This window comes from Eptatretus burgeri, chromosome 1 (genome assembly GCF_056783735.1).
Source record: "Eptatretus burgeri isolate ZD-2024b chromosome 1, Ebu_testis_v1, whole genome shotgun sequence".
NCBI lineage: Eukaryota > Metazoa > Chordata > Myxini > Myxiniformes > Myxinidae > Eptatretus > Eptatretus burgeri.
In genome coordinates, this window is record NC_140961.1 from 98,169,609 (window position 1) to 98,191,942 (window position 22,334).

At 40.0% G+C, this 22,334-nt stretch overlaps 1 protein-coding gene and 1 long non-coding RNA gene across 5 annotated transcripts in view; one reads left to right on the forward strand and one right to left on the reverse strand.

The window, feature by feature from the left end:
* Positions 1-22,334, forward strand: part of LOC147035019 (cytoplasmic polyadenylation element-binding protein 2-like) — a 201,076-nt gene that overhangs the window by 170,631 nt on the left and 8,111 nt on the right. For all 4 annotated transcript variants that reach the window (XM_085892561.1, XM_085892538.1, XM_085892546.1 and 1 more), the window contains 4 exons: positions 977-1,066; positions 11,977-12,095; positions 17,377-17,491; positions 22,052-22,233. In XM_085892561.1, the coding sequence (XP_085748687.1) occupies positions 977-1,066; positions 11,977-12,095; positions 17,377-17,491; positions 22,052-22,233 (506 nt within the window). The remainder of the gene's footprint in view (positions 1-976; positions 1,067-11,976; positions 12,096-17,376; positions 17,492-22,051; positions 22,234-22,334) is intronic.
* LOC147035022 (uncharacterized) lies at positions 5,130-5,954 on the reverse strand. The gene is made up of 3 exons (XR_015061046.1): positions 5,822-5,954; positions 5,613-5,655; positions 5,130-5,484 (listed from the first exon to the last, which is right to left on the reverse strand). It is a non-coding gene; the product is annotated as an uncharacterized LOC147035022 (long non-coding RNA).

Consider the following 22,334-nt stretch of genomic DNA (forward strand, 5'->3'; position numbering starts at 1 on the left):
ATATAGCACGATATCTCAAAAAGTTGTGGACGGATTCGGACGAAACTTGGTGGACAGGTTGCGTGTGTGGCAAGGGGATGAATTGATTCGTTTTTGGTGAAAATCAAGATCTGGGTACGAGAATTATTTAACTTTTGAAGTGATTCTTCACCATTGAGAGATAGGGCCAAAAACGATATATACCACGATATTTCAAAAATGTATTGGGCCCGATATGTTCTCGTGGATTAGGCATTACGTGGTGGAGGTATGCGCTCTACCGAGTGCCCTTCTAGTTCTTAATGTTATGATGCAACTATTTCATTTTACGATCACGTGAGAGCAATTTTGCATCTTATAGATATTTTAGTGTTGTACCTTGTATGACAAAAATTGGTGAATATGGTGTTAAAATTGATTTTGAGCCTTGATGGATCTTGTGGTTTTTGTAAATGACAATTAAAGTTTAAAATACAATGTGATTAATTAATGTGAGGGGTATCACAGCTTTGATGATTGCCTTGCATGCTCGGCCCTTAAAATAAATATTTCACCATTAGGTGAATTTTTTATTTTTTATTTTTGGCTGCTACCCACTTTGACAAAGCTGCAATTCCAGTCATGACAACCAACAGACCTTGGAATTTCACGAGTGTGGTTTGTCAGTGCCGAGTGGCCATGACTTGTCGGTAAAAGTGTGTGGGGAGTGGGAGATGGTGTGCAACTTGATTAATGCAAAGGTTGATGGCAGGGCGAGGCGTGAGAAATGTCTGTATTGTGGCTTTCTGACTAAGCATCTTGCTCCCTGAGGCAATAGCTCATGCCCAAATGGCACTAATCTGAATTGAGCACTGCTGGCGAAATCATCATAATCCAATACACTTGATGCTTTCTTTACGATGCTCACCTTTCAGCAGTGACATTGACAAAGTCTGACGGCTTTGGTCGATACACATCAGTGTTGATTTTAATGTGACTTAATTCCCTGTTCCTGCAGATGAAATAACAGCCAGTTTCCGACGGTTTGGCCTACTCGTGGTGGATTGGCCACACAAGGCTGAGAGCAAGTCTTACTTCCCACCAAAAGGTCGGCCATATAAACATCTGTCTTGACACATGTTATGTCAATGTGAAGACTTGACTTGATAAAGCAAGACACACTATAATTATTCAAATGCCTGGCACATGTCAATTTCTGATTTTCATGAACCACCTATGCTGGGATGATGAGGCAAGCAAATTCCTTGTTTTACTCCTCATTGTAACCATGAAAGGCCAGTCATAGGGTGACGAGGTGAGGCTTAATATTCTCCCATTGTTGCATACGTAATGTGTACATTACCCTTCACCACACCGAAAATCTTCACAAGCTCACAGAGTACTTTGATAAAATTTATACTGTAGATCCACAAGGGGAATGAGTGCAGAGCCATTGATAGACTCGGAAAATTGTAAGCACATCCTGTATTTACAAATGTGGTAACAATTTATTTGGAACGTGCTCAGAAGCAACACATCCTGGCTGCCAAATTTGAACCTGATTGACACGACTCAAAGCCCTTGCGTTGGGTGAGCTCATCACGTCTCAAACATCTTGTGATTTTGCTCACTGAAAAGTTTCTGCTCTTCTCATCCACTGCCTTTTTCGGCAAACCCTTCACTTTGGCCTTTGTTAGGCAGAGCAGCATGACCTGCTCTTGGCCTGTGCCAACATGCCTCCACCGTGGTGGGCACAAAGCTTGTGCTGTTCGGTCGCTACGGACATGTTGACACTGTCCTCGATCACGGAGCCTCTGAACCAAGTTTTAGGTTGGCCTGGCGTGACCGGCATTTGTAAGAGACGCAAACACAGCCAAGCTAAGCGTACTTGCTGTTCCTCGCATTGCACTAAAAGTTGGCGGCTTTACAGGAGTTTAGGAGTAGTTTCGCTTTCCCAGCACAAGCCAGCACAAGACAGAAACATGTCTGTTTCCCTTCTACTTGAGAAATAAAATCTACATCTGTGCTTAAAGTTGGTGGGTCTTATTAAAATGGTCTCAATTGTTTCAGCAATTAAAGGTTTCAGTATAGTTTTATACTAAAAGCAGCTTTTCACTAAACCGGGTTATTTTTTTTTATTTCGCTCCAAGACACTTGTGTTTCGCAACGTAGTTTTAAAATAGCATGTAATTAAATAATGCTAAGTTGTTGATTACATTTTTTTTCATTCCTTTAAATTTTAAATTCCTGTATAGTAAGAATTGGTGGTGATGCCCATTTTAAATTTTAAGTTGCCAAAATCAAAGATTAACTATTTTCACAAGATCAACTTTGAATAGTTTCTAAAAATCGTACCCAGAAGTTGTGAATAAATAATTGATGTATTATTTGACATCAAGATCGGTTACTCTTTCATTTGTAATCGATGCATTGTCATGTTACATATCATAGCATCTGAACTGAACTGGTTAATGTGTGATTTTTCATGGGTGGTTGGAGGGTTGGGGTGGGAGGAGGGGCATGTGGAGGCACGAGCATACTGCGAGGGTAATGTCACCTCCACTCGAAGTATTTGGCAGGAGGCGTCGCTACAACTATAAATTAAATGGCTTGCAAAGACCACGAGAAATCTGTGATGTTTACAGCGAAACTGAATATGAAGGCAGGCCGAAAGGTATTAATTATCCACTGATGCTGTTTATTAAAATTTACAGACTATAATCCTTTTGTTGAATATATTTGAAACTTATAAACAATAATAAGAAACTGAAAGGGTTCATTAGATCCTCCATTCATAATTTATAATTAGATTTGAAACTTCAAAAGTTTCCGTGATTTTTTTTATTTATTTATTCGAAATACGATGCTTTATTAATGCTTTGATTTTTTCCCATCCTCTCAAGTGTATGAACTTTGGGTGTACGCAACAGATTTATATTTCCAATAAAATTATTCTCCTTTTGTAAATTGAATCCATAACCAAACAACCTCCTCCCCCCCCCCACCCCAAGAAATTTTGCTTCACCCCCTCAAGTGGATTCTAATCATTTACAATTACGTCTTTACCAATATACAATTTATAGTATAGACAAACTTGTCCATCAAGGTGTATGTCAAATACATTGTATGAACCCCAGGATCACCATTTTGTTGTTATTGACAACTTTCTTTGTCAGAAATGGTGGCTTGGTTACCCACCCCCCTCCCCTCCCTCCCCCCTCATCCTCCTCTCTCTCCCTTACCTTCCCCCAATCCTCCAACGCAGCAAGGAGACCTTGTGTGTGTATTCGATTGGTAGTTTCAGTACATGTGGGATCTACGTTGGATCGCTGGCGAGCCAGAGTCTCATATTGTGTCGAACCAAGATATAATCTCATTGTTTTATACTCTGTGTTTTCGACAAAAAGTTGTTGTTTTTGGGGGTTTTTTTTCCTATTTTCCTTTCCTGTTATATTTAACATATTGTTTTGTTATTCACTTAATAACATCGATATACCTGTCAAGGATGGGCGATTGGATGGAATGGCATTTGATGGGGTTGGATGGACATAGAACAGCAATGACAACAGCAACCACAACCATGTAAATTCCTGAATAAATGGAGACAGCAATAACAATCACCTGAACTGTTGGGCTTGAAGCCTGCCCACCAGAATGCCATGATGTCATCCAGCATAGCGAATGCTTTGACACGAGACTACTTTTGATTGGGCCAAATAATAAAATGGGTTGGAATTACCTTTAGGTGCTATGTAAATCATGATTGTAAGACATTGTTAATTGTGTGAAATGATCAGAAGGAGGTATGAAACTGAAGTCATATTATTTTTTTGAAACGTGTCTTAATTTTTTTATAATCCATAACAAGATCTATGTTTGTGGAAGAAGAGCAAGGAGACGGAGGCTAAAAAGGCAGCATACTGACCGTGGGGCAGTGGGCCACAGATGGACACAAAAAAGGGAAATAATGAGCAAGAGACAGAGACAGTAACTTGCAAGTAAGTCTGTTGGGTTAGGTTGGGTTAATGGGTGTAGAAAGTATTGTGGTATGTGATGAGGAATGACGTGATGCTGATTTACTGCATGCTTGAAACCCTGAGAAGAAGAGTGCGATTTAAATCATCTCCAGGTAAGAGTTCCACAAGCAGGACAAAAGAATGGAGGCGGGCGGAAAGCCTTGAATTTGAGTTTAACCAGGGGGAGTTACTGGAATAATGAAGAGCTGAGGAGGGTTGAGAAAGCAGTGGAAGCTTCACCAGAGGAAGGGCATTAAAGAAAATGAAACAAACAGAGGCCATCGGACCTGTCTGTGATGTGAGAGCAACAGGCATTGTACTTTGGCCTCATCATGGGATATGCCAATAATGTTGAAAGTTTTGGATTCCACAGAATCAACTGAGAGAGTTGTGATGCTGGGGTCCCAGCCAATATGGGATAGCAATACTCCATTGAGCCATAAAACAAAGGCCTTATAGGCTGTGAGTATAGTTCTGATTTGTGAAATAATTACTTGGTACAACAGAAGATGTCAAGTTTGCAGCTGCCTTTGGAGGCCACCTTTGCTATGTGGTCGACCCAGATGCGGTCCTGACTTGATTGATGTTGATGCCTAGAGGTTCAAGGGACTGAACCTCTTCCAGTGGCTAACCATGGAAATGTATACAGTCGGTGGGTTCATTTACCAATCTTTCTCGAGTGATAATGTGAGATTGAGATTTGCCAGGATTTAAAAAGATGTTTCATTTAACAGACCAGCATCTAATCAATTCCAGATCAGCATAGAGAGACGCAGCTGTTGTCTGCCTGTCAGCGGGATGGGGTACTGCACAACACATTGTGGGGTCATCTGCAAAAAGGAAACAGTTTTCCAGAGCATCAGAGAGGTCATTTATGTGGATGAGTTTGTCGGCCTAGTCCGCTCATTTCTACAAAGTAATTATATTATTTGCTCACAATATTGTTTGTCTTCTCATTGTTAATGATTTACTCTGCGTAGAAATTAAAAAAAATTGTTTTCCTGAACTTCACTAATGTATACATTTTCTCTTTGATAGCTAAAAGCATTCTGGTTATCGAATAGAAGTATTTAATGCTGATAGGGCACCTATAAAAGCACAATTTTTAACTGCTTTGTTAAATAAGTTAACGTTTTCAAATACGCTGCCAGTGTGTTTATCATGGGAAAAAGAATACAAATAAAACCTAAGCAAAAGTAACAAAACAGGATGTGTTGTTCAGGCAGGTTTTGCACATGAGCACTTTTTAAAGTTGGATAAACAGGCTTTATTACGAAGTCATTGCCTTTGCAAATTCTTTCAATAGTAATGCTGCAAGGTAGCAAACCATGCAGGGATTGTTTAGAATCCAAGGATTTTAGATGTACTGGCACTCCTCACTATATGAACTACATTTGTTCCTTGAAGGTAATGTGTATAGCACAAAATATTTTTTCCCCATAAATATCATGTTATAAATCGAAGATGCTTTCCTGGGTAGCTGATGTTCAGACACCTTACGCAACCTAACCTAAAATACAAAAGACAGAATAACTTGGTAAATCAATACAGAACATCACTAAATGTATAATTAAGTGAATCTCCACCATAAAAACATCAAAATAGAGGAAAAACAAAGGAAGTCAGCACTGTACTCACCAATAATAGGAGAAGAGGTTGCGTGTCGAGGATTTGGAGATGTCTGGAGGATAGAGGGGTGGAGGGGTTGAGGCATTACAACTGGCAGATTAATAACACACAAATAATGTGCAGATTAAAAAAAAAATTAAACCCATTTAATGGTACCTGACGGATTTAATAGATGTTAATTTACAATACAATAACACTGTGCTGTGTTATATTCGTACCATTCACTTTACGATGGAATAATGACTTTCCGTCATTCTCGAGACGACATATGCTTCCCCTTCCATTCTCACGGTCGCAGCACACACAGTAATCCGTCTGACGTGGTAGCGAAAATAAATGCGTATCAGAGAAAACATGTGGCATACAGTGAAAAGTGTTCGTCACTTTATTAATTGCATATCAGCGAAAATGCGTTAACTGGGAATGCGTATAGCGAGGAGTGCCGGTACAGCAAAAGATTTATGGTACAAAGTACACTTACTGCATCATCGATTTCCGTAGTATTGTGGCGTTTGTATCGTTCTATGACATTGCCAATTCTGTTTGATTTGAGACATTAATCATGGAGATTACCTTTTCATGCAAGTCTCGTGGCACACGCAGTGAAATTCCAATAAAGTTCCTTGCAATGTGACCTTCGGTGATGTTTCTGGCAAGGTTGCAATGATAAGAACTTTGCCAGTTGTTCTTTTGTGATTCAGCACAAAGGCGCTAAGGAAGGCATTGTCCTCGTGTTGTCTGTCCATCTGAGCAACAGCACTTTTGTGAAGAGAAGAAAAAAGTATTTTGTTTGAAGAAGAAAGGCCAGAAAATGCTTGCATAGTGCAGAGGTCTGCGGCCTTCATTGCCTCCTTCTATTTATCCGACTTCTTTATAAACTCAGGCTCACCATACGTATGTAGATGACTTTCCCTTGAGAATTTCCAGCGTTTTTCTGAATTCTGCCTTATTTGTCTTCTCCTTTCACTGCACTCAACACTGACGTGGTCTCGAACAATATCTTGTGGCTGGGTTCACAAGAATCGTTGTCAATATCAAGTTTGCAGTGAACATCATATTTGTTTGAGTAATTTTAGAGTGAAATGAAGACTGTGGGTGACAGAAATGAGGCGGTCTAAATTCAACTTTCCTTTTTTTTTTTTCTTTTTTTTTTGGCTATTACTTTTGTGGCATTGCGCAACTTCACTCGACTTCGTCCCAAGGTCGGTTATTAAACACCAAAACTACTCTTTTGGGGTCATCTTACAAAACCCTATGCTGTTGTTTTGCAACAGTCAGATCAACATTTTGTTTTGCTGTTTAAACCACGCACTGCAAAAATAGAGTACTTTTTGTTGTATTTTTTTTGTATATCTTGATATTTTCTCAGTTTCTTGAACCGTCTTAGCATTTGTAAAGTGAAAAACTCATCTTGCAATTCAGCTTGCAGTGAACATCATATTTGTTTTTGAACATCAACGAGACATTCAAATGAAATTTAGAAAATTTATTACTAGTGGGCCATAGTTAATGACCGAAAACAGCCCTTTGGGACATTTAGCAATTTCATTGTTTCTGGATTGTTGCAATTTGTTTCAGTCAAATATTTAACGGGATCCTTAACTGCTATTCTTATTGGCATGAGGATTTAGGAAAAGAAACATTGTGGATTCATTCCTCAAGATGATTTAATATACCAGTTGCAAGTGCAGTCTGCTTTGTGCAATGTGCATGTTTATTTTCCACTTCATTCAATATGCACCCTTGAAACAGAGCCAGGCAGATGTTTCAATAATTTCGGTTCTTTTGTCAGGTGAGCTATTTAAGAATGTTTTTGAAATTTTCATGGAGGAAATCAGGTCAACAGCTAAGCTTTTCTCTCCCAAGCACGTTTTAAGCATCAAACCTTATCTAAACCGAACAACTTTCATATTGTCAAATAATTCTCTCTCTCTCTCTCTCTCTCTCTCTCTCTCTCTCTCTCTCTCTCTCTCTCTCTCTCTCTCTCTCTCTCTCTCTCTCTCTCTCTCTCTCTCTCTCTCTCTCTCTCTCTCTCTCTCTCTCTCTCTCTCTCTCTCTCTCTCTCTCTCTCTCTCTCTCTCTCTCTCTCTCTCTCTCTCTCTCTCTCTCTCTCTCCCTCTCTCTCTCTCTCTCTCTGCTGTCTCTCTCTCTCTCTCTCTCTCTCTCTCTCTCTCTCTCTCTCTCTCTCTCTCTGTCTGTCTGTCTGTCTGTCTGTCTGTCTGTCTGTCTGTCTGTCTGTCTGTCTCTCTGTCTCTCTGTCTCTCTGTCTGTCTGTCTCTCTGTCTCTCTGTCTCTCTGTCTCTCTGTCTCTGTCTCCACACTCCCCTCCTACCTCCCCCCATCTTTGAATTATAGAAAGGCTTTGCTTTTTATATCACATGTCACCTTGCTTTGTATTGACCAAGCAGTAACTGATGTGAATATTTTGTCGCATAACTTTTCGTGAGCACTTCACAACTTTGTTATTATTAGCTTATCTGGAACTTGCATTCCAGATATATTATTCCTGATCCTCCAGTCAGAATGCTACAAAATTTGGGTTACAACATTAGGACAGGGTCCTGATGTTAAATTGCGGAGGCCATGCAGATCACATGAGCGGAAATGTGTCAAAATGGCGGTTGCTCAAATTCCTCCAAAAATCTTCTTCTCTTGACCCACCCGTCAGAATACTAACAAATTTGGGTGACAACATCAGGACAGGGTCATGATGTTAAATTTCAGAGGTGCTGCCGATCACAAGGCTGGAAGTGTGTCAAAATGGCCGACTTGATAAAATTTTTGGATAAGTCACGTAAATTCCTTCAAAAATCTTGATCAACAGACCCACCAGTCAGAATTCTATCAAATTTGGGTTACAACATTCGGCCAGGGCCCAGATAAGCTACAGGTCAAGTGGTCCTATTATTATTATTAGTATTATTATCATGAATGACAATATTTATTCCCACTATGAAACATTCATGGAGTGCATTATCCAATTTTCTGATGATCCTTTAAATCCTAAATCCTTTCAAAGTGAGTAATATTTCTGGCTTGAGCTTGCTTCTAAGACCATGGACCAGGAGGTTTTTGCAACTTCAACTTGGTTGAGATGGAGCTCTGAGTTCTCTTCGCTACATTCATTTTTTTTTTAAAAAAAACGGTCATGAGACATTCGTGCCGTTGGCTCAGGACAGTGATTGCTTTGATGCAATGAGACAACAGCATGCGTTCACTCTGCTCCATCGACAAAGGCATGCTGAATATTGTACATTGTGAGGGCAAATTAATGTTTAATATTGTAGATTTTGATGCACATACTTACAGCATTTTGTTGAAAAGGAAAAGGGGGCGTAAGAAGAAGGATTTTGTAAAATAAAATTTAATCATGTTCAGCGAACCGATTGGGGAATTGAAACAGTCCTTTGGCTGGTAGGCATATAAGGCTGCAGCAGATGGAAAGATTGGCTTTGGCAAGCCTACGCTTGGATTTCAAATTGGCGAGACTGTTCAAGTCAACGCATTGCTTCACAAAGAAAGCACTGAAGGAACCACATTTGTTTCCGCATACACTGACAATTCGTGATGGTTTCCTTCTCAATGCCCCCAAGTCAAAAATTATCTTCGTCTGCTTTTGTTGCAGCATGCACAAGTGGGGGAGCTGTGGGTCATCAAAATTTGCTGCAAATAGGCTCAGATAGGTATCTTGCCCCTTTGGTTTGCACTGTTTCCCAGGCCTGAGTCATGGGTTTGCATTATACCGTTTTTACTGTGCAACTTTGTGCAGATCAGGATACAAGCGCATGTGTGCATAGTACACACGTGGCATGGGGTGGTACTGTGATTTATGCACGTGGTGCTTGGCTTGGTGGGGTGGGGCCTGCTCGGGTGGATTGCCGAGACACTGTGAGGGTGTCTGCGTCAAGGCACTGGGTGCTTGCTCAGTACCTCCCCCCTGTAAATTTTTGCTGCAACACAGCATGAATTGTAAGCAGTTTACTGTGATATGTCTCATCCCTGTATACAATGGAAAAGCATCCATGTAATATTTCTTACCATTTTATACAATATATATATATATATATATATATAACTAAGGCTTTTATACAATATATATAACTATAATATATACACTAAGACTCTTCCTCTTTCTCTGCCTTCTATTCTTTTAACCCTTGCTTTGAGATCACCGGTTTCTGTGGGTTCTCATTAATTATCTATTTCCTTAACCAATCCTCTCTCAATTTTGTTTTTCTGTCAATTTTATCTCTGCCCACCAACCACCACAGTACTCCCCCCCCCCCCCCGTCATACAATTTCACTTTCTACCACTGATCCATTCCATTGTGATGTCTTTGTCTCCCTATTCCCCTTGCTCATCTGGCAGTCTGTGAATCTGCTGCCCTCTGTCGTTTAGTTTCTCCATGAGCCTAGATTTCTGTGTACCAGCACGGAAAGAAAAAAAAAAAACACAACACATCTGCATTCTGTTTACATTATGAACACCTGTCATCCATTATATGGTTAAGCACTACTTTTGATGGTAGCAACCCAAAGTCCTCTCCTTCTGACCACAAAATGAAATATTCACATGAATGCAGACAAGAGAACCAGCATCACACTTCCTCTGAAGGACAGCATGTTCCATGATGCAGTGCCCTCTACTGGGACTGCACAATTAGGGCAGTTTTCACTGAATAAATTTGGCCCTGTTGAGATTTCATCCCTTGCTCAATACTCAACTGCACCATTTAACTGTTCTACTACATCACTTAAATTATCACTCACCAAAGCTGTAGAATAATGTTCTCACCAGTTATCTGAAAAGTATTTAACTCTTCCTCCAGCAAGGAAGCATAAACTTTTTTGTTGATGGCTTTTTTGTTTTGTTTTGTTTGCTTCTTTTTAATGTACAATGCTGGGCCTCGACGTTTTCATCAACAAAACAAAACTCTAACTCAGTGTTTCTCAACCTTTTTTGTCCCATGGCCCACTTTGATTTTCAAAAAAAATCGTACGCCCCACCATGATTGGAGACACTACAGTATATACTACATATGTATTCAAAAGGCTTTATTAAAAATGTATTGCAAATTTTATGCAATTGCTACTCACTTCAATGGGAGCCCTGCCCTTGATGCTGGCTGCAGATTTATTTGATTCGAGGAACCAATTTTGTCAGTTTTAGTTTTGTCAATTTTGTCAGTTGAAAATTTGAAAGTGCAAAGCTTTGAAAGCGATCATATATTGATTCATTAATTCTGAATCCTCATGCCCCACCAAAATATTGCCACGCCCCACCAGTGGGACATGCACCCCACCTTGAGAAACACTGCTCTAACTGGAATGGCACTCTGTGGAGCGCATACCCCCGCCCTGTAATGCCTGATCCATGAGAACATATCAGGCCCAATACGTTTTTGAAATATCATGCTGTAAATCGTTTTTGGGCTTATCTCTCAAAGGTGAAGAATCACTTTAAAAATTAAATAATTCTCGTATCCAGATCTGGATTCGAATCTTCACCAAAATCGAATCAATTCATCCTTATCACACACCCAACCTGTCCACCAAGTTTCATGTGAATCCGTCCACAACTTTTTGAGATATCGGTTTAGACCTATCTCTTGATGGTGAAGAATCACTAAAAGAAAAATTTGGATCTTCACCAAAAATGAATCGATTCTTCCTCGTCACACACCCAGCGTGTCAACCAAACTTCATCCGAATCCATCCGCAACTTTTTGAGATATCATGCACACAAACAGACGGGTGAAAACATAACCTCCTTCTACCTTCGGTGGCAGAGTTAACAAGAGCGAGAATTGCTTTGCACTACACTTCACCTACTGGTTTTAAAGAAGAAGAAACCCTATAACCCATCGTGTTTGGGTCTATTCTGCACAATGAAAGAATAGCAATTTTCTATGCTTTGCCTATTTCATTTTTTTAAATAATCCAATGTACATATATGAAGCATAAACATGCATACAGCTTCTGTGTACCTGGTATCCTGGTTATATACCTGGATATAATATATCCTGGTTATATACCTGGTATCATTCCAATTGCACTGGGCCATGGACTAACACCACAGGTGGTATGGACAGATGGTGAGCAAATCTATAGTTCTCTCCAGAGAAACCAGTCGGGGACTACTAAAGAGAAAACGAGTCTTCAACGTTTTCCAGTGTGCACTGTTTTTGTATTGCTTATACAGCATTGGTTGTGATTAATTATTGTGCCAAATGCTAATATATTTTGAAATGATACCAAAAAAACACAGTGTGGAAAACTGACCTGGTGGTACAAGCGCTCGTCATATTGGCATTCCTTCATGATATACAGTATGTGGATACCTTGCAGTGATTGTTGTTTCCTTGTCTTACAGGTTATGCTTTCTTGCTATTCCAAGAGGAGAATTCTGTGCAAGCTCTGATTGATGCCTGCATCAAGGAGGATGATAAGCTGTATTTGTGTGTCTCAAGTCCAACCATCAAGGACAAGCCAGTGAGTTCATCTCTCCCAGCCATTCTCCTACTTAATTGTTTTTTTCTGTCATGCTCTGCATTTAGTCTGTTCTCCTGTGATCCATTGAAATGAAGGCGCATTGCTCTTGCCGAGTTGCTTCTTCTGCCACTATCACTTGGTTTCTTACAGGCAAGATGCTATCTACATATTATACATGTACAAGCAGAAAAGCCCATCAAAATTACGGGCGGCACTTCTGTATTTCCAGACTGTTCAGCCTTAAAAATTTGGGTTAAAACTGAAATTACGCACAAAATCCTTACTTTATTACACAAATTGCTCATCCCTTTACTTGGGCGGTGTATAGACCACATACCGCTGCTGCGATTGCTCGCAAAAATAGTAAAAAAAATTACCCGGGTTCCACATACATGAAGCAAAAACATGCCCACTGTTTATGTGTATGCATAATCAATACATTGTGGGTTTTTTTTGTTTTGTTTTTTAATGGAAATCACCCCCCAAACAAGGCATAAAGTCACTCTAGGTTAGGGGCTAAGATGAAGGTTACATATAGATAAGGATAATGCAAAACAAAATAAAAGAAAGAAAAATAATAACAAGAAAACATCCAAGACACAAGAAGTAGCGGAAGTCAGGTGAAATGCGATGCAGCCTCAAAGATGCAAGAAGTAGGAATTATTGACATTCCACTTAAAACTGCTTAGATCGTAGGATAATGGGAAACATGTTACAGGTAGTGAATTCCAAAGCGAGAGAGTACGAGGGATAAAACTCTCAACATAGCCTTTCGTTCTGCACTTTGGATCAGCGATTGTGCATGGGTGTGCAGAGATGGCAAACCGAGTCTTGCGTCCAACCACTTGTACAGGAAAAAACCAAGTCAGAAAGTCCAGCAGAACATTTGCCATGAAAATATCTGTCGAACAAACTAAGAGTGGCAACTGACTTATGGTGAGAGAGCAGTTGAAGAGTTGAGCCCATCTCCGCACCAACCCAGGTTAACTATGCATTTCTGTAGCCTTTAAAGTAATACAGGTACAAAACAGCATCAGGAGGCAAATACCTCTACACTCGATAAAGATAGCCAACTCACTTGGAAGCGATCTTGGCAATACCAGAAATGTACTTATCCCAACGGAGGTTAGATGAGATGTCCAGACCAAGAAGCCGAAGTTCAGATGAGAGATGATTTCTTGGATTAATTTCATGAGACCATGATCTTCGAAGAGTCTGCTGTACAATTTCAGGTTAAGTCCCATGTGCCACAGTGTCATTCGCAGAAGACAAGTTGCCAAAATTTGTCCCACACTTGAGCCCTGCACAAAACATGTATTGAAAGCGTGCAAAATGTCTGTTATACTGTACTGCATTGCGTTTATCGTCAGAGGTTGGAAATTCAAACCAGACCAGAAATAGAATCTTAACAGCGTATACACAATCGTTACTCTTTTGTGAAAGAAAATGAAAATTCTGTTCAATCAACATGTCAAAAAGGAAAGGTGCTAACTTAACAAGATGGATATTCTAATTGGCTCTGTTGTTAATGATGTGCAACGTGTAAGCAGCTCCAAGAATACGACACCCCCTGTTTGTTTCGACTTCATTTTTTTTTAAAGTTCCAGTTTCACCCCTTAACGTTCGTTTTCAACTTAGAATCAAAGACTACTTCTTAGCATTGTCTAGCAACCCATTAGAATGTAAACTACAGTGTTCTTTTAGAACTTTTGCCCTTTTTACATTAAAAATTACAATACTTGTAAACTTAAATAAAGAGCTCATTCTGATTCCCACTCATTATTGATTGACTTGATTTGTTTCCCTGCTTGCACATTGCAAGCACAATCCACTTCATCAAACATATAAAAGTTGCAGTAGATTTATTATATCTGTACATTGGATGCACCCCAGTATCTGATTGCAGTCTGCAAGCATGCACCACGAGTATTATTATATAGATTCTCTCCAACCAGATTGTTTGCTTTTCTCCATTACTCTACTACTCCCGTCAAAGCTAATATCATTTTGCTTTATTCACCTCTGAAATGTATGTTCCATTTCGTTTTGATGCTTACTCTGTTGCTTCTCACATCCATCTGTGGTCCAATATGCTTTGTGCAAGTCAGGCTCAGTGTTTTATGAACCAATTGTCAGTTTTATCTGGTACTGTCTGAATGGTCACCCAATCACTACACCTGCATTACTTTGTTCTATTTATGGATATGTAATACAGTCAAGTACATTTTGGAACACATCACCTCGCAGCTTGCAACTTTGAAATCCTCTTTTTTTTTAAATCATTGTAATTGGAGAGAAATAATATATTTTGCCCTTAAAAAGAATCCAGCAGAGCTTTATCTCGAGTGGATAGGCTTATTAAAGTACCCATGACCACCTGCTGCTTTCATATGGTAATGGGCCGATGTGTAATTCACATCCATCCATCATCTGCAGAATGGTTAAGAGGGCTGTATAGATTACCTGTTTTGCCGTGGTCCTAATAGCTTTCTAATGTTCCACACTCCAATTGAGAGCACTGCTGGAAACTATGACGTCAATACTCCTAAGTATTTCCCTGTAAATAAATCCCTTATGTATTTATTGCTGTTAAGCCATTTGGGGAGGTGCAAATGAGAAGTGTTGTGGTAAAATTGTCAATATCCTCTTTGTAAAACATAATCTCAGCTATGTTTGGATGATTTTATACTGCAGTGGGGAGAGCATGCACGGTCTTCATTCTCAGTCAGGTACCACCTAATATTGATGACTAACTAGCAGGTACCCAGGAACATCCGCATAATGTAAAATGTGACTTCAAGTCCTCAACCCTCCCTCCCACCACCACAACTCTTCAAACTCCACCCACCCCCTGCCCCTCAAAGTCCTCAACCCCTCCCCTACCCCTCCAAATCTCAACCTCTTCCTCCCAACTCTGTCCCATCTTTGCTCTTTCTCCTCTCCTCCTTTCTTTCAAATCCCAACTCTGTTCTCTCCTTCTCTCCCCCCCCCCCCTCCCCTCCTTACGCTCATTGAAGCAAAAGTGTCACCACAATCATCGAGCTTGAAGTTGTCTTACTTGGAACCTCCTTATCATTACTCGTCAATAATCGACTATCTCATTATTCTGGTGTGTATTGTGTCACTGACAATCTCTCGAAAAGTGTCCTCAGCACGTTTGGTAAAAATAAATAAATAAAATAAAACCCGCTTTTCGTCGCCTTTAGCTTGCCACATGTGTTTATTTCCTTTATATAATATGTGAATTACATGTCCATGCACATGTGAAATAGTTTGTTTATAAATCCTCTATTTAGGCATTACACCCTTCTGTATTTTCACACGATTCAGTCTTGAAAACTCGGGCGAAAACCGAATTCCTTTGTTTTTTTTGTCGGTATGCAGCATAAAGGGCCGACAAAAGGGCAGATTTTTATTTGTTTATTCAAAACTTAAAATATTAATCATGACTCTTTTCATTGTAATCAAAACGTACCTTTTCCTTCATGATGGAGGATGGATAGGCATTACACCCTTCTGTATTTGCACACCATTCAGCCTTGAAAACTCCGGCTAAAACCGATATTACATAAAACAACCTTTCATATTTTTAAAAAAATTTTTTAGCTGTGGCGTATAAAAGGTTGTCAGAAGGAAGATGATGCATTGTTCAATTTTAAAATGTGCATACACTCAACTGTCCTTGATTTGTGGAAGTTTTCTTTGGGCGGTGTGTAGTAAACTGCTGCATTGATCGCTCTTGAAAAAAAAAGTGTGCATTACCTCAGTTCCTCTGTGTGTGTTATAATCAAATCGTAGCTTTCTTTCCTAAAAGCGTACCTTTATTTCATGATGGAAGACTTGTTGTTCAGTCTTCAAATGTACATCAGAGGCTTGAGGCCTAAAAGTAGTGACCAAAATGGTGGTGGTTTTATTTTTTGGAAGGTTACAATTGTGGGTGGAGCCAGGCCAGTGAAGTTCCACCCTGGATGGACAGAGCGACAGATCTTCAGAGTGACAGACAGACTGGCAGAGAATATATTATATACGTATAGAAAATATATGAATTTATAAATATATGTAGGTCGCATTTTATAACCCGTGAATACGCGGGGTCCATGAACAGCGAATCCGTGAATAGCAGGGTCCAACAGTACTTGTCCAAAGGAGGAGGCTATTTGTTCCATCATGCCTGTGCTTTATTTGTAAACCATTAACTTAATACATGAGTTTACTTATCTTCTTGCTACGAACCGTGTTATTAACTTTCGTATTCACAATGCTCTTCGATTTTAACTCGGATATATCCCATTTTTTTGGGGGTGGGGACGGAACTTTTATATGGTCCCCATATACCCTTTTTGAGAGATACTGTGGGATATTTAACATTCACAACCAAAATTTTGACAGCTTAGGCAGCTTTATTTCTGTAGCCACTTCCCAGGAACTTCTTCTTTTTTTCTTGTTTTTTTAAAATATAATGATACTATTATTATTTTTATTATTAATATTACTCAAAACACTCGCACCCTTTGAGAGCAGCTTGGGGATGGAGGGTTGGGGGAGGTGGGGCAAATATGTTTTGTGCTGTGGCTAATAATCCCCCTGTGGACAGCAGGGGTCAGTAAACCAATTGCACTGTGGCACATGTACAGGGGAATATTGTTGCGTCGTCGAGGGGGGTGGAGTTTATGCCCATTTCCTGACCCTGAGTACTACAAACATGTGTGCAATTTATTTTATTATGCTCTAACAGGAACACAAACAACATGGATAAACGTTTATTTATTACGTCATAATAGGTGTCGTTAGTGGCTGGACATGGATACGCTTGCTCCATTATATATAGATAGATTCTGAATTTGATTCCAAACAGTGATAAATAATGAACCAGATGGTTTCGAGTCAACTGCACGATCTTCCATCTGACACGAACCAAGCCAGACTCTACTTAGCTTCGAAGATCTTCCTGGATCAGATGCATTGAAGCCAAGGTGTAGGCAAATATTGATGAGAAATATGGCATTATGTTTTTTTGTTCAGAAAATATTCTTTGAGCACCTGTGCAAAATGACCACGACTTTTAGGAGAAGGTTTTCTTCCCCTTGCCTGATTCGTAATATATGTACATAGTCAAATTATGTGATCATAACAGCCAGTGGCCTGTGATGAAAATAATTCTCGTAGCTGTTCTTTCCATCCTGAGTTTTGAATGAAATGGGTTAATTTGTTTGCTTCAAGGCTGAAAAGCCTTTTAACCATACCTACATTTATCTTTTTTTGTATGCGCACTTTACACCAGGTCCAAATACGTCCGTGGAACCTGAGTGACAGTGATTTTGTAATGGATGGCTCCCAGCCCCTGGATCCCCGCAAGACGATCTTCGTTGGAGGGGTTCCTCGACCCTTGCGTGCTGGTGAGGGCATTTCAAAAATTCAAAAAATTGAATCATCGTTTTCCATATGGAATTTAATGCAACACTGGTTGCCATTTTATTTTAACATTTGGGTGATTGATGGCTGAGGTAATTTTAACTGAATTTGCTGATGGACATGAGCGATTAAATTTCTATTGTTGGAGTTCTTTTTTGGTGTTTTTGACATCCAATATATATTTCTTGTTTCACTTTGTGATGTGAACCAATGTTGTGGGTGTAATGAATGAGGTTCATCAACAGAAGTGATGATTTTTAGCCGCGTCACATTGCGAACGCTGGCTCTAAGAGAGCTCCGCGTTGTTCTTCTACTTCCTCTTGTTGTTCTTCTTTTTCTGGTGAAGACAAAACCTTTATTGGTTCACGAAAAAATATTTTCACGAAAAAAATAAGTGACCACTATATTCGTTATTGTTGTGTGTCTGTCTGTCTGTCTGTCTGTCCTGAGCATAGCTCCGTGGGTTTTGATCCGATCCTGATAAAATTTTGGTGGGAGGTTTATATCATGATCTGGTTGTGTTTTCCTGAGAATGGGTGTGGTGCGCCCATTATGGGCAGAGCCACGCCCAAAAAACGTGTTTTTAGGGGGTAGCCGATTTCAATTTGCATCTTCTCCGAGGGGGTTTGTCGAATCTGGCTGGGGTTTCGGTATTTGGTTAGCCCAATGGCACCTGCATAGCCCCACGGAGCTCGATTTTTCATTTTTGTCCCAAGGTCAAGGTCACAACATCACGAACTTAGAAAAATGTGAATTGTGTTTTTTGGGGGTAGCCGATTTCAATTTGCATCTTCTCCTAGGGGGTTTGTCGAATCTGACAGCGGTTTCGGTATTTGGTTAGCCCAATAGCACCTGCATAGCCCCAAGGAGCTCTATATATTTTTTTTTCATTTTCGTGTCAAGGTCACAAGGTCACGACCTTAGAAAATTGCGAATTTTGACATAAAAATCATACGACCGCCCAAACTTTGAGAGCTAGGATGACAATATTTTTCATGCATAATCTTGAGGTCATTCCCCACCTAAAGTCTTGAAACCATTTTGCTCTATCTCGAACACCTTGCCCGTGGCGCCCCCTTCAAGTTTGTTTTTACGCTGATTTCATCAAAGTATGGATAATCCGATGAGTGCGAAATGCCATATAGCCTATATGACGTTATATTGTTGCTGGAATGTTTCAAAGTTTTGCACCAAAGGTCATAATCCTTGACCTTTGACCTTAAAAGTTCACAAAGGTCAAATTTTCAAAGTTGTGGGAATCGAACTGGGTTTTCGACCTTCTTCGACAAACTAACTCCAATAAGCTATAGCATGTATCCTGTTTCCTTATTTTAATGTCCACAACATTGTTTTGGGACCTTTAAAGGTTATGCAAAGGTCAAATTTTTCAAGTTATTGAACGAAACCGGGTTTTCGACATTTTGCAGCTAATAACCTGTCACTCGTGTACCACATCATGTTGATCATTTTTATAACTTGGTCAAACATTATCACATCGTCTCATCCTTGACTTCTGAAACAATCTACATCGTCAAATACCACTCTTGAACCATCGTCGTCTTCAGACTTGTTTGTATATTTGTCTTTTTTTATTTTTTTTTAGCCACGTCGCATTGCGAACGCTGGCTCGAAGACAGCTCCGTGTTGTTGTTGTTGTTGTTGTTCTTCTTCTTCTTCTGGTGAAGACAAAAGTTTTATTTATATATTTATCTATTTTTTATATTTTTTTAGTCTCGTTGCGAACGCTGGCTCTAAGACAGCTCCGTGTTGTTGTTCTTCTTCTTCTTCTTCTTCTTCTTGTTCTTCTGGTGAAGACAAAACTTTTATTTATATATTTATCTATTTTTTATATTTTTTTGAGCCGCGTCGCATTGCGAACACTGGCTCTAAGAGAGCTCCGCGTTGTTCTTGTTCTTCTTGTTCTAGTGAAGACAAAACCTATGATGCGGCTCTTGGACACATTTGTCCTTGTTATTTTTTAGATTCACTGTTGTGGTCTTGTCTTGTATTCATTGACACATAAGTTCATCCAAAAGCCAATTTATTTAATGGTATTATAAAAATAAAAAAGCTTATAGTGCACAAATGTAGTTCTTGTATAATCGTAGAGTTGTCAAACAATACGGTCTCTATGATTTCCCCATTTTGTGCCTTTTTCTTGTCGATGAGCCACCATGGTATTGGACATCCCAAGAAAGCTTTTGTCACATGTCGGAGATTCCTCCGTCCCCACCCCTAATCTCTATTTATGGAAAATGATTGAAGCGTCCAAAGTAAACTTGTGCAGAATGTCAGTGGCCTCTTTGTGTTTTATTGCTTCTCCTCTGTTCCAGCTCCCTCCGCTCTCTCAGCCCTTCCTCCTTCCCCAGTGATTCTAAGGGACACACATTCTTCCAGGAACCTCCTCCTGGTCAAACTTCTAAAATTCAGGCTGACTAAACACCTCGACTCTTTTGATCCTCTTTTCCCCTATATGTGGAACTGCCTTCCAAAGACGTATTCTGTCCCACTCTTGCATTCAGGATTTCAAGCAGATTGTGGGCTGCCATCTCATGCCTGGTGATTATGCCTGGTGTTGGCTTCATGGTTTAGGGTGGTGGGCTTTCGATCCCAGATTCCTGAGTTCAAATCCCGCTCAGCTGTTGAATTAATACCGGGTGGGGTTAACTCGGCCTGTCATCCTTCCAAGGTCGGCAAAATGAGTGCCAGCATGCTGGTATACTGTGTCGGAGTGGCGACCCGTCCAGGATTGTGCCCAATTGCCAAGGAGACTGCTTAAGCAGCACCAACGCTCTGCACAGAATATGGTCCCATTCTCCTCTCCATCTCATGCCATCCCCAACTTAACCCACAATGTTTATTACTGCCATTCACCCTTCGTAACCCAACCCTCTTACTTGCAGATTACAGTGTTTCTGTGTGTGTGTGTTTTTTTTTGCACGTGTCTGTCTGTCTCTGTCTCTCTCTGTCTCTTTCTGTCTCTCTTTCATTCATTCATTCATTCCCCTTGTCCACTCATTCTGTTGTCCAACTGTTGCCCTGCTGCCTTATTATCAGATTGTACCTCTGTCACCTTACTGTTCCACGAGCCTCGATGTTTTAAAGAAATGAAAATGCCTCAAAATTAGCAATTTCTTGTCATGCCTGTTGGTTCGGTGTACATATGTAATCACGTGTTTGGACCAAAAGTTTCTGGGTTTCCTTCCAAACTTGACATGACAACATGCAAACATTTCCTGGCTTCCGGGGTGTTGCGAAGTTTCAACAAAAACTAGAAGGGTACTCGGTAGAGCGCGTACCTCCGCCACGCAATGCCTGATCCACGAGAACATAACGGGTCCAATACATTTTTGAAATACCATGCTATATATCATTTTTGGCCCTATCTCTCAATGGTGAAGAATCGCTTTAGAAATTAAATAATTCTCGTATCCAGATCCGGATTCAGAGCTTCACCAAAATCGAATCAATTTGTCATGGTCATGCACCCAACGTGTCCACCAAGTTTCATCCAAATCCGTCCACAACCTTTTGAGATATCGTGCTATATATCAGTTTAGCCCTATCTTTCAATGGTGAAGAATCACTTTTAAAATTCGAGGATCCGGATCTTCAAAATATAATCAGTTGTCCTTGTCACACACCCAACGTGCCCACCAAATTTCATCCAGATCCGTCCACGACTTTTTGAGATATACTACACACAGACAGACAGACAAACAAACAGACAGACATGGATGAAAATATTACCTCCTTCACCTTTGGTGGCGGAGGTAAAAAGTGGAATCTTGTCAATGGCAATGCGCCAACTTGTTCTAAACCTTGAATTGTCCTCATCACATGGCAATTGGGTTGCTAATTGAATTGATTTCTTGGGTCAGTCGGAAAAAAAAAAAAATTGTTGCAATTGTGACGCATGTCATGGAATTGCGAATTGAGGTGAAAATAGTTTCCATTGTGAGATAATACAATGTTGATACATAGTTTGGTAACAAAATGCAATTTTCTCCCATTTTGTTGGGATTTTGTCATCGTCTCTCATTGTTAGCTGTTTTTTTTTTTTTTTTTCTCCACCGTACCCATATTGCTTGTTAAGTTGTGTTTACAATACAAGGGAGAATGTGATGGGCAATCTAGATGTGGGTCTTTTGAAAGGCAGAAGGTCATGTGTGGGTTTTTGAATTGCAGTCCTTCCAATCTAATGGTGTTGTTCGTTTTCTTTTTGAAAATGAAGTTGTCATTCTAAAAGTTTGTGTTTTTTGTTATTGTTGTTGTAGGTAACAGCAACACATTGTCTGATGATCTTATTGATCTTCTTTTCTGATGTCTGATCAACAAAGTCTGATGACCTTGTTTTCACGTTTTTTACAATTTGTTGCGAAACAGTTCATCGAAGCCCTTGCAAATTACTTTTGCGCAGCAAGAATTTCTCCTTTCTTTCTGCAATTCGTGCATTTATGACGGTAAAGTGCGATGTTTCTTTAAAACTCTGGTCCGTCTCTCATTCTCCTCGTTTGCTGTTGCTTCCATCCCCATCCCTGCAGTGGAATTGGCTATGATCATGGATCGTTTGTACGGTGGAGTGTGCTACGCAGGCATCGACACCGACCCCGAACTCAAGTATCCCAAGGGTGCTGGGCGCGTAGCTTTTTCCAACCAGCAGAGTTACATCGCCGCCATCAGTGCTCGCTTTGTACAACTGCAGCACGGTGACATTGACAAGAGGGTAAGTCGGACGGTGCACTAGCACTTAGGGCCTCTTAAGTTGAGGATTTTTGGAAAGTTTGTAATCATGAGTATAACTGCCGTTTTTCTTTGAATGTTTTT